Source organism: Xyrauchen texanus, chromosome 1 (assembly GCF_025860055.1).
Source record: "Xyrauchen texanus isolate HMW12.3.18 chromosome 1, RBS_HiC_50CHRs, whole genome shotgun sequence".
Taxonomy (NCBI): Eukaryota; Metazoa; Chordata; class Actinopteri; order Cypriniformes; family Catostomidae; genus Xyrauchen; species Xyrauchen texanus.
This window is the reverse complement of record NC_068276.1, coordinates 30,896,592-30,912,090: the sequence shown is the minus strand read 5'-3', so window position 1 is coordinate 30,912,090 and position 15,499 is coordinate 30,896,592. Positions and strand designations below refer to the sequence as shown.

At 36.8% G+C, this 15,499-nt stretch overlaps 1 protein-coding gene across 2 annotated transcripts in view; it reads left to right on the top strand.

The window, feature by feature from the left end:
• Positions 1 to 15,499, top strand: part of LOC127650163 (E3 SUMO-protein ligase PIAS1-like) — a 73,755-nt gene that overhangs the window by 53,663 nt on the left and 4,593 nt on the right. Inside the window, exons 5-11 of one of the 2 annotated variants that reach the window (XM_052135408.1) lie at positions 3,507 to 3,591; positions 3,760 to 3,807; positions 5,240 to 5,330; positions 5,945 to 6,079; positions 12,585 to 12,690; positions 13,633 to 13,706; positions 14,600 to 14,760. In XM_052135408.1, coding sequence (XP_051991368.1) covers positions 3,507 to 3,591; positions 3,760 to 3,807; positions 5,240 to 5,330; positions 5,945 to 6,079; positions 12,585 to 12,690; positions 13,633 to 13,706; positions 14,600 to 14,760 — 700 coding nt within the window. Of the gene's footprint in view, positions 1 to 3,503; positions 3,592 to 3,759; positions 3,808 to 5,239; positions 5,331 to 5,944; positions 6,080 to 12,584; positions 12,691 to 13,632; positions 13,707 to 14,599; positions 14,761 to 15,499 lie in introns of both variants that reach the window. The other variant, XM_052135401.1, reaches the window with a different exon arrangement.

Genomic DNA, 15,499 nt, shown 5'->3' with positions numbered 1-15,499 from the left:
CCATACAATGCAAGTGAATGGTGATCAGCACTTTATATGTTGAGTGGTGGTGGTGTAGTGGTCTAAACCACATAACTGGTAAACTGGTAATCAGAAGGACGCTGCTTCGATCCCCACAACCACCACCATTGTATCCTTGAGCAAGGCACTTAACTCCCAAGTTCCTCCGGGGGGATTGTCCTTGTAAGAAGGGCTCTGTAAGTCGCTTTGGATAAAAGCGTCTGCCAAATGCATAAATGTAAATGTAAATGTTATAGCTCCAAAATCACAGACAATCGTTGTAAAAGTAATCCATATACTGTACGACTCTATTGGTTAAATGAATGTCTTCTAAAGCAATATGATCGCTTTAGAAGGTGAGAAACAGATATGTATTGAAATCTTTTCATATAATTGTTTACTTCTGGTCCCTCTCCAATGCATGACCATGAGGGGTATCAGTTAACGCTGCCTCTCGCGTGACAGAAGTGGCAAACGCTAAATGACGTGCATGCCGTTTTCAGTGGCTCACACCGGAGCAAATGCATCAAACATAAACGATAAAAGGGTGGTTGTAATCAGTTTCTCTTTTAGTTTGTGGTCCGGTTCGCTCTCACGCACTCCAGGTTCACTTTATTTTTATATTATCGTAATTCCTTATCTAAAACGAATGTTGGGGCTTAATTCACTAGCAGGTTTGGTTGTTAGCAATAATTTATAATTAGCAAAGAAATCACGCACAGAACGAGCAGTGTGGCTGGTGGCATTGTCATGCTGGAGGGTCATGTCAGGATAACATTAGGGAGGAGGATGTGTTCCCTGTAACGCAGAGCATTGAGATTGCCTGCAATGACAACAAGCTTAGTCCGATGATGCTGTTACACACCGCCCCAGACCATGACGGACTCTCCACCTCCAATTTGATCCCGCTCCAGAGTACAGACCTCACATTCCTTCACCGACAGTCGCGAGTCCGACACAAAACTGGTGATACAAAACTGCTACTCGTCTGTGAAGAGCACTTTTTGCCAGTTCTGTCTGGTTCAGCTAAGGTGGGTTTGTGCCCATAGGCAATGTTGTTGCCGGTGATGTCTGGTAAGGACCTGCCTTACAGCAGGCCAACAATCCCTCAGTCCAGCCTCTCTCAGCCTATTGCAAACAGTCTGAGCACTGATGGAGGGATTGTGTGTTCCTGGTGTTGTTGATGCCATCCTGTACCTGTCCCGCAGGTGTGATATTCAGATGTATCAGTCTTGTTCAGGTGTTGTTACACGTGGTCTGCCACTGCGAGGATGATCAGCTGTCCTTACTGTCTCACTGTAGTGCTGTCTCCCGCGTCTCACAGTACAGACATTGCGATTTATTGCATTTGCCACATCTGCAGTCCTCATGCCTCCATGCAGCATGCCTAAGGCACGTTCACGCAGATGAGCAGGGACCATGGGCATCTTTCTTTTGGTGTTTTTCAGAGTCAGTAGAAAGGTCTCTTTAGTGTCCTAATTTTTTATAAACATGACATTAATTGCCTACCGTGTGTAAGCTGTTAGTGTCTTAACAACTGTTCCACAGGTGAATGTTCATTAATTGTTTATGGTTCATTAAACAAGCATGGAAAACATTGTTTAAATTGTTTACATTTTGCATGTTTTTAATAATCTAATAGAAACCCCTAAATAAGGCTACAAAGAAGAACTTGTGTCTCTGTTAATTGGGTGCATCGAGATAAAGAGGTAGATTTATTTATCTTGTCAGAAATATTTATTTACCTTTGCATCCAAGTGTTGAAGCAAATCAGACGATAAAGACGGTGCTATTTTTAGAGCAGACACGGGGGAGGGAACTTGTGCCTGCACTCTCTCTCCCTCCCTTTTCCTGTCTCTCTCCCTGTCTGTGTCTCTCTCTATATTATTTCCCGTCCTTGTTAATCTCCCTTTGCTTCTCTCTAATTCTACATCATTCTTTTTTTAGACTCTCTCTCTCTCTTGTCTCTTGCAACTGTTCCACAGGTGAATGTTCATTAATTGTTTATGGTTCATTAAACAAGCATGGAAAACATTGTTTAAACTTGTACAATAAAGATCTGTGAAGTTATTTAGGATTTTTACAAAATTACAGTGTCCTGAAAAAGGGATGTTTCTTTTTTGTTGAGTTTAGTTGGGATTAAAGTTAAAAATAAAAATGATAGATTACTTCTAATACCAAGTAAATGCTATTAAATAAAATGATTATCAGTGACTAAACATATTCAGTTGAAGTATTTAATTTAATAATAAATAATATTTATTATAGTGCTTTAATAGAGAATCGGTATTTATTTTCAGTGATTTTTTTTACCTTGTGCTTTAAAGAGATTTCTTTGATAAAAAGTTTTAAAGAAAAACAAAAACAATTTTTTTTTTTTAATTTAGATTACTTGTTTTGTTCACAGCTTGTTCATACCAAATTTAAACAGCCACTTTGTTAATTAAATAAAAGAAATAAAGTCATTTTTTATCATTTTTATGAAGGCAATCATGCCATACAAAGCCTGTAACTACATAGCAACTGCAACAACATCTTCATAGGAACTGTTTAAGCAAAGAGTTTGCAAAAAGTCCTGAGTTTTCCCTGGAAAAGAGCAACAGTTAGAAAGTGTCATTAAGAATGAAAATATGTAAGTCACAAATTGAAGGACACGAGAAAATAATGAAAGCCACAGCAAATCATACAATTATGAATCATATATTTGGTCAAGTGCAAGACATCAGTGCTCCGAGAAACCAGTCAGGTCTCTCTCTTTTTCTTTTATTATGTACTGCTGTTGGATGGAGAATGGGTCTGTGCTACACCCAAACACCATTTCAAAAGATTGAATAGATGTCAGTTATTATAGAAATTGTACTGTACCTTTAACTGAATATAATTAAAAGCAAATTTTACTGGATGCAGGCTAAATTTAATAGTGCAGTAAAACTTTTTTCAATCAATAACAATGCTCACATAATCTGATACGATATGTCATGATTCTGGTAGCAATTGCTTCAGATTGCCAACTGTATCAGTGTCTTTGAACTCAAAAAACTATGAAAAACAGCATAACAGCATGAACCTCTCCCTTCGTTGACAATGGAAATTATTTCAGCACTTGACATAGAATTCCCAGAAAAGCGTGTTTTCAAGGAATATTAATGTTATTAAAGCTGGACATGGATCAGAGTGGGGGAAACCACTGTAACATTACTCTGATCTTTGATCGTAATCCCCTCACATACAGTATTGTTGTAATTATGTGGATAAAAATATAGTTTTTTAAATACATTTTTAAATGAATTAAGATTGATGTTATATTTTAGAGCCCATATTTGATACTATCACATCATGCATGTTCTGGTTTTTTTATAATATATTTTGCTTATAATATTTTTGGATATTGTTCACAGAAAACACTATTTAAGAGTTATAAAATGTTAGGTTTTGTAAGTGTAATATTAAGTTTATTTCTGTGTAGGTATTTTTTCTGTTATATCTTTTCCTTTGTGTCTCAGCAGCTTCAGATAACAGCCAGAGGTTTCAGGAAACGTGTTTCGCATTTGCATTGACACCACAGCAAGTCCAACAAGTCAGCAGCTCAATGTAAGTTGGTTTATTCATAATATGTTCTCCAGGAAAGATGAGAAAAGCATATGCTCAAAATAAGAAAAGAGGTTCCCATAAAACCTTGCTTGTATGCTTGGTTATCAAACTCATTTATTGTTTTAAGTAATAAATAATACAGTTTGTTGTGACTTTCTCTCTTCACAGGGACATATCAGGGAACAAGTGTGACTTTACAGTTCAAGTACAGTTACGGTAAGATATTCATGTTCTAATACAGTGAAATATTATTACATGTATCTTGTAACATGTAACATCTGAAGGGCTCTAGAGCACTGACCTTCTATTTTCATATTATATTGTGAATATTTAGGGTGGAAAAATTTTAAGAATCGATTATCATTCTAAATGAATACCCAATGTGTCCATCTCATATTACATTGACCTTCTTGCAACAGACACAGAGAGGAGCATACAAGATTAAAGGGAAAGTAAGCGCACTTTGAAATAAAGAATGTTTATGCAGCCGAGTGCACCCAGCGAACCTGTATAAGATAGAATGGATGGATGGATTTAGATAGATCGATAGTTTGGCTTTCTGTGCCATTATTCAAAACTGTTGCATCCATTGACCTACGTAGGTTCATTGTTGTTGCTTTCTTACCCAATTGCGATATGTTAATATTGCTTTTGTATATCCATAAAATGTGTCATTTCTCCATAAAACAGTTTAACCATGAATAGAACTTGGTTTAAATAAATTTGACTGGTGGGCACGCATTGTCTTTGAAGGAAAACAGTCACTCGTTAATTAATTCTCTTTATAGTGAATGCTGTAGAATAGGGAGTGATTTCAGACTGTTCTAAGGGGAACAAACCAGATGATTATACGTTTAAAAAATAATACGTTTTAATATTTTCAACAGTCCAGCATGAAAATGCAAAATAATTCTCGTCAATCGGCTTGACAAGCAGAGTTATCTCCATTTAGCTGCCTGGCACCCCTTTCCCTATCCCAAAACAAATAGGAAACTCACGATTACCACATCCCTTAACAAGTTTTCACAAATTAGGCTGTATCTAATACAAGTGAATTTGCATGAACCCACACTGCGTGTGTGCTGGAAATAGCCATTAAAAACGAAGAGCGCTTATTTTTCACCTTCCCGACACATGGACTTAAAAAGGGTTGACAGGAAAAAAGAACTGCTGTGAAAAAAAAACAAAAATCAGATTGGTCAAGATGAGAGTAGTTTCATTCTTCCAGGTGATCAACTTATGGAGCTATTTGGATTAGAAAATGAAGAGTAGAAGAATTTAAATGACCGATTGCAGAGTGGAGGATGATGTCATCTGAATTCACAAATCATGAAGAATTAAATGCATTTAAACATTATTTGCATTTCTACCACAGTGCATAGCAGATTTATAGCCACAAACCTTCACAAGCCATCATAAACTATCTTTACTGTGGTCACTAACATGCTACAAATAGACAGTTTTTCATTCTATGACCCTGCTGAGCCTGCTTCATTAAAACCTGGATTGTATTTGCCTGCACTTGACATTTCATGTGTAATTACTGGTTTCAGATTTTGCGATGCATTGTCATTTTTAGGTAGAGAATCGTAATCTAATCATTGTCATAGCGAATCATCACACCCCTAGTAAATATGCAATTTTCCAGGTTTTGTCTATCAGAGACGAGCTGCCCTCAGGAGGACCACTTTCCCCCTAATCTCTGTGTTAAAGTCAACGGGAAACCATGTAATCTCCCAGTAAGTAAACAGTCTATTTTCCATCTATCTATCACTCTAAAAAGAGATAAATTATCTATTTTACTTAGCTCCTTTTCCACCATGGGGCCGGACGGTTCTGAGCACGGTCAGTAATGGTAGCATTTGCAATAAAATAACGTACACTATGATACAATTACAAACTATTCGTGGATTTATCAGCATTGTTCGCTAACTGCACTCAGGGCAGGGAACCAAGCTGGTGGAAAACCTTTAGTGACATGGTGTCTCACAATTGGTCACTTGCCCTGTCTGTCCATTCTTATTCTAATTTCGCAGCACTGAAATTTAAAAAAGAAACCATAACCATGTCAATGAGCCTGGATCGGTACAGAACGACACAATTCAGCAACAGTAGCTGGTCTGCCTCATGGTGGAAAATATTTTTTTGTTGTTGTTTTTTGTTTGTTTTAAGAATGATTTAATCCTTCAAACTGTTGACCTCATAGTTCAATATTATTTTACATATGTCACATTTCGACTTGTGTGGACCTTTGTAAAAGAAAACTATTTCTTATATTTTATTAAATATTTTAAACTTGGTAATAATTTGCTTGTACATAAGTCCCTCCCTGACTTGTTTTTTTTCTTAACAGGGATATCTCCCTCCTACCAAAAATGGCGTGGAACCAAAGAGGCCCAGCAGACCCATCAACATTACCTCACTTGTCAGACTGTCCACAACTGTCCCCAACACCATCATAGTGTCCTGGACCTCAGAAATTGGACGGGTAGGATAATACTTCATTTTAGTGCATTTATGTTAAAGAATTCAGTGTGCGAAATGCAAGATTATCATGAAGGTATGATATTGTGGTAAGTGTAGAGTTTGATTTATCTTATTTATTATGGAATTTTGTGAAAAGTTCAAAATTTGTGTATTATGTCTGTATGACAAGGTGAAGGATGGTGTATCTTCAGATGAAACTAAAGATTTAAGAGCTAGTCATACATCAGATTGAGGAATAACAGTTTTGGTAACCGTTCTATAAAAATATATCACTTGTATTTCATTAAAGAGTGTCATTACAGAAATTAAAATCCTTTTTGTCTGTTATGTTTTGTGCTCTGCGCTAAACATACTTTTCCCTGCAGATTCACAAGTTATCACAAATAGTAAAAAAGTGTGAAACATCTTTGTGAAAAGTTTGATATGTGCATGAATGCATTTTGATGAATGAATGGTTTATCGTCTATTAGCATTGAATGCATGATTAAAAAAAAAGGCAGACAGGAGTTTATTTCTTAGTCTGCAGATTCCATTTGTTTTATAAGCTAACATACCTTGTCACACATAAAACATCACTGCACCTGCATATAAAATTCACCCTCAAGAATGATGCCATTTCTTGCTGTAAAAACATGCCTCAGCTAGCAAATATTGATTCCGACTATCTCTGTGGTAGATTCCTCAAAATTCCTTTTATCCAGTGACTTACAAATGAAGAATACAACCAAATAAACGATTCATCCTAAAGAAGAATTAATGTTAGTTTCAATATTGCTACAAAATGTGCTGTCTGAATAGAGATAAAGGTGAGACAAATAGCTATGTTTCCATCCAAGTTGCAAATTAAATGTATGCGAAAAAACATAATATGGCAAAAATGCAGATAAAGCCGCATTTTCATCCCATGTGTTCAAAAGAACAAAATCGGCATGTCCGGGGAAGTTGTAGCCACTATGAATCTTTTATTAATAAAATACTTGTGATTAAGAGTAAACAGACAAAACACTGTAAAGAACTTGTCTCATGTCTGGGAACAACTGACATTTTTCAAAAGTGCCAATAAACCTGCTATCCCGCCCAGTTCAAGTGCCAATAAACCTGCTATCCCGCCCAGTTCTTCGACTTATCTGGTCTGCAAACCAGGGTTCCCGCGGATCCTTTAAAAAACTTAAAATGTCTTAAATTAAGGTTTCCAAAATGTAGGGTCATAAAAAGCCTTAAAAATCTTTATGATCAAACTTCAAAAGAATATGATTTATTTAAATAAATGCATGTGAGCAGTTCACAATCATTAAATCACCCCATTTTACTGTGATATATATGTGGGAAAACATGTCTTGAGTATTTTAAACTTGCAAATAGCCTGCACTGTTTTACTGATAAGCATTGTTGAATGTGTGCCCCTGCCTGTTTAAGTAAGAGTCTGTGATACATGATTTATTTTGAGATTGTGTTGGTTTGATTTGGTATGGGGATAAGGTAGTAACTTTATTTGTTCAGGTCTTGAAAAAGGTCTTAAAAAGTTTATTTTAAAAATTCTGCAGCAACCCTGCAAATTCTTTGCAGGCTTTGGATTTTCAGGTCACTGTTAATTTCAGGATGACCAGAGCAACATTTCAGATGCGATGATTGGTCCACTGGTTAGTCCAGTTATGTATTCGGTAAATGTGTTTCCATCATAGTTTATGTGCATTTCTTGCTATCAAATAAAAAATGTATCCACCTCAAGCGAGCATAGATGTTTTTGATGCACATCTTGGAGATTTTATTTGCATCTTGGTGTTGCAAATCTAGGGTGACCAGATTTTTGCTTGTGGAAAACGGAACAGTCCCCTCCCTCTGTTGTCACCTTGTACTTTTCGCTAACAGCAATTTTTCTCAGTGTGCGCTTGTCTTTCAAGAGCTTATCGTACAATGTAGAGCAGTCCAGTCAAAATTTAAGACGTACGAAAAGTATTGCCTTCATGAATGTATCACTGAGTCGAGATCTATCCTGTGTCCATGCTGCGTTCATTAATGAGAACACACGCTCCACAGATGCAGATGTCTCAGGCAGGCATAAAACAAAATCCACAACCTTGGCTAAGATTCCAATGTTGATGGTCTTTCTCTCTAGCTCACGAAAGAATTCTGTCCATCTCTCAGACATGTTCCACTCAGTGATACAACGAGTGACAATGTTTTTCACACAAGCCCACTGATCAAAAAGCTTGGTTTCGTCAATCAACCTTAGAGTGGGGATTCTGGAATAGAAGTGTTCGAGGCTGCTCTGAATGTCTTTCCACTCTGGGATGTCTCTCAGTAGGGCCCTTTCAAGTTTTTCTATGTTCTCCAATGAGCAGCTCCAATTTTGGAGGTAATCCACCGATGCTGAATAAAAGTTGCACAAAAGAAATCATCCACTCACATGTCACCAGCTTCAACTCGGGCATCCAACTGCTTTTTTTTTGTAAATAGCATTTTTTATTAATTCTTACAATAATAAAGAAAAGCCAAACACACACACACACACACATATATATATATATATATATATATATATAATCAGCATTTAAACCCCACAACCACCCCTCCCAATCCCCAACCCTGCCCCAATCCCAACAAACATCCCGTGGTCACACATGAGTAAATGCACACACAAAAAAGCAAACAAACACACACACACACACACACACACACACACACAAAAAATTAAATAAACATATATATATATATAATATATATATATATATATATATGATAATCATACTCAATTCAAATTATAATTGTATCTATAAATAATTGCCCCATTTCCCAACAAACAATTACAAGTTACCCCGTCTTCCAAATGACACCTCTTCAGAAGCCGCCACCCTCCCCATCTCCGTGCACCACTCCTGAAATGGGGCGCACTAGCTGACCTCCAACCCCTCAAAATCATCTGCCTGGCAATCATCACACTGTTCAGAACCCATATCGATGACCGCCCCATCGCCCAAAACACAGAGTCTAGGGCAAAACGAAACCCATGTGCCCACCATGTCACACACAAAACTCTGAACCTTCAACCAGAATTCCTGGATCTCAATACACCACCAAAAAACATGGGCCGTGTCTCCATCCTCCAATTGGCATCACCAGACGGGTTGGTGTCTTTAAGACCAAGCCTATACAATCTAGAGGGGGTCCAGTAAAATCTATGTAAAATCTTGAATTGCATAAGGTGCACCCTTGCATCTCTAGATGCAGACTTGACATTTTTTTTTAATCATAGCCCACACTCCCTCTTCCAATACCAAGTTGAAATCTTTCTCCCATAATCTCTTGATAGAAGTTAAAGCTCTGCCCCCTAAACCTTTTGAAATGTAACCTGGGATGCTTACCATTTCAAATGAAGGACTTCACTATGCTATCAAATTGCTTGAAATAAGAGATGGGGACATCTACAGGGAGCGATTGAAGCAGGTAGTTCAATTTTGGAAAACAATTAATTTGAATAACATTAACCTTCCCAATCATAGATAAATGTAATGAAACCCACCAGCCTACATCACTCAAAATCCTTTTTATAAAGGGGTAAAAATGTACTCTAACTAAATCAGACAAATTTACTGGGAATAAAATGCCCAAATACTTAATGCCCTGCCTGGGCCACTGGAAGGTGCCTGACTGAAAAGCTGTTACTGGATAGTATGCTGTCAGGGCCAAAGCTTCGTATTTAGACCAGTTGACTCTGTATCCTGAGAATTTAGAAAAGGAATTATTAATTCTGTGGAGGCAAAGCAAAGATCTAGACGGGTCGGAGACGAATAATAAAATATAATCTGCGTAAAGCAAAAGCTTATGCACCACACCTCCCACCATCACCCCTGGAATATCATCCTCTTTTCTTATCACGGCTGCTAATGTTTCCAGGGCAAAACAGAACAATAATGGGGAAAGAGGGCAACCCTGCCGTGTGCCCCTATTTAGAGGAAAATAATTTGAAATTAATCAATTTGTTTGTACCGCCGCTAATGGGTGTCTATAAAGTAACTTAATCCATCCAATAAAAGTACTCCTAAACCCATAAATTTCCAAAATCTTAAAAAGATAATCCCATTCTACCATATAAAATGCCTTTTCTGCATCAAGTGAGATGGCAGTGACCGGAGTCTGATCATTCGCCACTGACCAAATTATATTGATGAAATGCCTAATGATATCAGAAGAGCTGCGGCCCTGAATAAACCCCACTTGATCTATATGTATAAGAGATGTCATAACTTAATGGATTAGCCAAAATATTTGACAATATTTGAACATCTAGCTAGATCAGGGAAATTGGACGGTAACTCTTACACTTGCTTGGATCTTTGCCCTTTTTAGTAGTCAGACTGATTCGGTTTTATTAATATCAGTGGCCGAGGTAAAAATTTCACCACCAGCAGATTTCACTGAGGGAATGGTAGAAAAACTCTCTCTGCTTTATATATCTAGCCAAAAGCTTCCCTGCTTTGTCCCACCACTCAAAGTATGACTGTCTTGCCCTGAATAGCCAAAACTCCACCTTCCACAACAAAAATATTAGTTGGAAATTAGGATTTTGCAAAAGGGATACATTAAAGTGCCAACTATATGATTTATTTTTCTCCATATGTGGCAACACCTCTAAAACACCAGGGCGTGATCTGAGACTAAAATGTTTCCAAAAAATCTATTCTAGATTAAATCTTCTGGACTGATGAAAAGCATCTATAATCACTACCCGATGGGTTCAAAAGTCTCCAAATATCTGTAAGACCAAGATTTTTACACATCCTGTGAAGCGTCACTGTTGCTCTAGGGGGCTTACACACTTTTGCTTCACTATGATCAAGAATAATGTAATATTGGGAGGAGACTTTAAACTTATGATGGGCTCAGCATCATAAGATTAAAGTCTCCTCCTAATATTACATCATGAGGGGTGCCAGCGGCCTGCAACATCTCTTCAAGATATATAAAAAAGCCCTGATCATCAGTGTTAGGTGCGTAAATATTAGCCAAAATCAACCTTTGCCCCTGAATTTCTGCTAAAACAATAATGACTCTTCCTAATTTATCTGTAATCTGTTGTAGACATTTGATTCCGGTTCCATTATTGGTCCTGTAATATTCAATGTATGTCATTTTGGAATGGATCTCTCAAACCTGATTGGGAACAGATGGAAAATCAAGCTTTTTCTCCTAATACATTGAGATCATTGATACATTATACCTCTGAGCTTTCTAAATTTAAGGCTCAGAATCCGGTTGTGTCTCACCCACTAAAAATTTGGTCTCAGATCAGAAGACATTTTCAGTGGAATCAATGTTCAGTCCTTACACCAATAACTGTTAATCAAGCACATAAGCTGTTTTCAGGTCAAACATTTCAACAATGGGACCTTAAAGGAGTGCACACAATTATAGACCTCTTCATTGACAAAATATTTCCAACATTTGAACAATTAATACATAAATGTAATATTAATAACAAAGACTTTTTCAAATACTTGCAAATACGCAACTTTACTAAAGTAACATTTCCCTCTTTTCCCAATCAGCCTGAAGTAGGTCCTATGAACAATGTATTATTGAACAACCCACTCAAAAAAGGATTTATTTCTAGAATATATAATTACCTTTCACAGATAGATTGTACAACTACACTTGACCATATAAAAGATGCTTGGAGGGAAGACTTAGGAATAAACATCACAGACGACCAATGGATCGAAGCTCAATAACGCGTCCACTCCTCTTCAGTTTGTATCAGACACTGTCTGCTGCAGTTTAAAATCCTGCACCGATTGCACCTTTCCAAACAAAGACTGTCCAGGATGTTTCCGGGAGTGGACGCCTCTTGTGAACGTTGTGGCTATGTCCCTGCTTCATTGGCACATACATTCTGGAACTGTCCCCACATCACCCTCTATTGGTCTAAAATAATTGAGACTTTGTCAGCCATTTTTAATGTTAGACTCCCAGCAGATCCAGTAATGTCACTATTTGGTGTTTTACCTACAGATATACATTTGAACAGCTCACAAATGAATGTATTGTGTTTTGTGATGTTGCTAGCCAAAAAATTCACGTGATAGGTGATAGAGATATTTTAGGAGAGGTCGAAAAACAGGACAAAGCATAATCTTTTCAGAATAATTCAGTACACTAGAAAAAGTGCTTAAATATGGGACTGTCCAGGGGAAACGGGACGTCTGGCCACCCCATGCAAATCCATTTATGCAGTATCCCAAAATGGGCATAAAAATATGTAGATGGAAACCCAGCTACTGATACAATAGTGAAAGAATATTTCAAGAAAGATTGGTGAGTCTAGTGTTCACAGAAGTGTGTTTAGACTTCTCTTGAATGTAAAAAATATTGATACGCAAAATGTGTTCATTGCATACTGTTTTATGAGTATAGATGTTGATTTTGAGATGCAGAGAATGATGTTGCTTGGATTACAGTATGGAATATTTAAGTGTCATCTTTAGTAATGTCCAGTGTCTGTGTTTCAGAGTTACTCTATGGCGGTGTACCTGGTCAAGCAGCTGTCATCTACTGTGCTGCTACAGAGACTAAGAGCCAAAGGCATCAGGAACCCAGATCACTCCAGAGCACTCAGTAAGTATACAAGCTCTCCTTAGAAATTAAGTTGATTTTAAGTAAGATTTGCACTCATCATTTATGGAGTTTGTGGAGACCTTTTTGGATGAGATTTATTTAACTGTAGTTCGATTTAAACAGAACTGGGACTAACAATATTGTGACCTTATAAATTGCTGTTGTTTCATCCAATGAAAAGCCTTGCTCAGTGGACTTTAATTCATAATCATTTTCTTAAACCTTTTAATGCTAAGTAGTGCTAAAATAGATATAGGCTGCCATATTAGTAAAGCATACATGTGTAGAATTATTTATGTTTTTGTAGCTTATATAACAGTACATAATGTGATAGAACAGACTTGTTTTAGAATTTATGTGACTAAACACTGACAGAGATTCAACAGGTTTACTTTGCACAGATTGTTCCAGTCTTTTTTCCAGTCTGCCTCTAAGCGATTCCATGATAATTTCAGACTTTATACAGCTACCTATAAACTGTCTGAAGAGGCTTGTTAATGCTAAAAGAATGCCCCTATCACCCCTGTTGTAAACAGGCTAACAGTACACCAGTCTGAGTCTGCTTAACCAAATTCTTCAGCATAGCCAAACATTTATTCTCATGATTTTTAGAAACAGATTAATTCTTAGTGTTCAGGAGGATTGTGTTCCATTATGATTGGTTTATTTTGTAGTGCCATGCAATGCATAATCAATATTATTTATTTTCTGTTATTATTGTGTTTCTCCTTTGATAACACATGAATATGCTGTAATGTGTTGTAATGTTTTTTTTTTTTGGTTATTTATTATTGCCTAGTTAAATGTGAATTCTAATTACACTTCTCCAGTTTTATTAATAACTCACAGACTTCTATAAATAGTAATGCAGTTACTTTAATTTCTGAATGTCTTTGTGTGTTACATGTCTTCTTACATGTGTGCTTTTCTCATGTCCTGCAGTAAAGGAAAAGTTAACAGCAGACCCTGACAGTGAAATCGCAACCACCAGTCTTAGAGTTTCATTATTATGTCCGGTAAGCACCTTATTTTTCAGATCACTACAACATATATATATATATGTTGTAGTATATATATATATACATATGTAACATATATATACATACAGCCTGTAATTTAAGTTTTTGCATGTCTAGACATGTTAGTTTTAGCCTGGGACCTTACAAAAATCAGTCAAGAACTAAAGCTATATAATAACACTATTTAGATTTCTAATGTTTCAGAATGGTTATTTTAAAGATCTCACAGAACAAACATTCAGATGCAGGGAGTTTAATATATTGAAATTTTGCTTATAAGTCATAAATCTATCTGTCTAAAACAATCATGATATTTAAAGTCAGATGTACACTGATAAGCCACAACATTAAATCCACCTGCCTAATTGTGTAGGTTGAATATGATTGAATAGAATTCTGAGATGATATCCTTCTCACCAAAATTGTACAAAAAACATCCAGTGAGCAGCAGTTCTGTGGATGGAGACGCCTTGTTGATGAAAGGTTAACAGTGAATGGCCAGGCTGGTTTGAACTGACAAAGTCTACGGTAACTCAGATAACCACTCTGTGCAATTGTGGTGAGAAGAATATAATCTCAGAATGCTATTCTGAGATGTGGGTTGGTGCTCTTTTGGTGGCATGAGGGGGACCTAAAAAATATTTGGCAGGTGGTTTTAATGTTGTGGCTGATCAGTGTATATTGCAATGATTATATCAGTGATATTTACATTTCTCCTGCTGTTCCTTTTCATTCCTTGATCTGTTTCTAAACCCACATCTGTGTGTATATGTGGATTTTGTACCTTTTTTGTACCTTTTGTACCATGCGGGATGTTTTGCCTGCACATCTGTCTGTACGTGTGAGTGAATTCCTCCCTGATTGTCTATGCTGTTGCGTGTATTACACAGCTGGGAAAGATGCGGCTGATGATTCCATGTCGGGCGTTGACGTGTTCACACCTGCAGTGTTTTGATGCCACGCTCTACATCCAGATGAATGAAAAGAAGCCCACATGGGTGTGCCCTGTCTGTGACAAAAAAGCACCATATGAACACCTCATCATTGACGGGTATGCATAATATGGTGCATGTATAAAATTACAGAACTTAACAAGATAATACTCCCTCCCGTTTTATTGTTTAGTGCTGTGTTGTGTATATGTATTATATTGTAATGTTATCTCATACAGTATAAATGTGAGCCTGACTTAATGTATTAATTATGTAATGCAATGACTGATTAATTTGAGCAATATTAATAATTGAGGCAGTTTCAGGGCTTCAGTTTTGCTGATGGGGTGTTAAACACTCTTTCATTTATATTCTGTTCAGGATCCATCACTTCCAATCAGTCCCAAAACCTTTTATTATGGCACCTTGTTTTTTTCTCTCTCTCTCAAATAAAGCAATTGGCAGTTTATGACAAATTAATCATATAAATATTTTTGAGTCCTTGTGCCTTTTAATAAAAAAGGTTCATTGATAATATTCTGTGATATTACTATAAGGAATACGTGTCTCTTGATCACTCTTGGGAAACATTTCAAACTCATTTTTAATAATTAAGCAATTTAATTTACTTAACATTTGACCACGGATGTTAAATGCGGTAATATTCAGACCTAAACAATGTATAAGCTCACACCTTTTCCATAAAAGTTTGACATTTGCATGAAATTGTCCAACAGTGCATCAGTGAGTAGATGGTCCCTAAACTCTCTCTTACCCAATATCCCTTCCTTCCTTCCATTCTGTCTCTTTCCCTCTCCCTTGTTCTCTATTTCTGTAAATGTCTCTATCCTTTTCTTT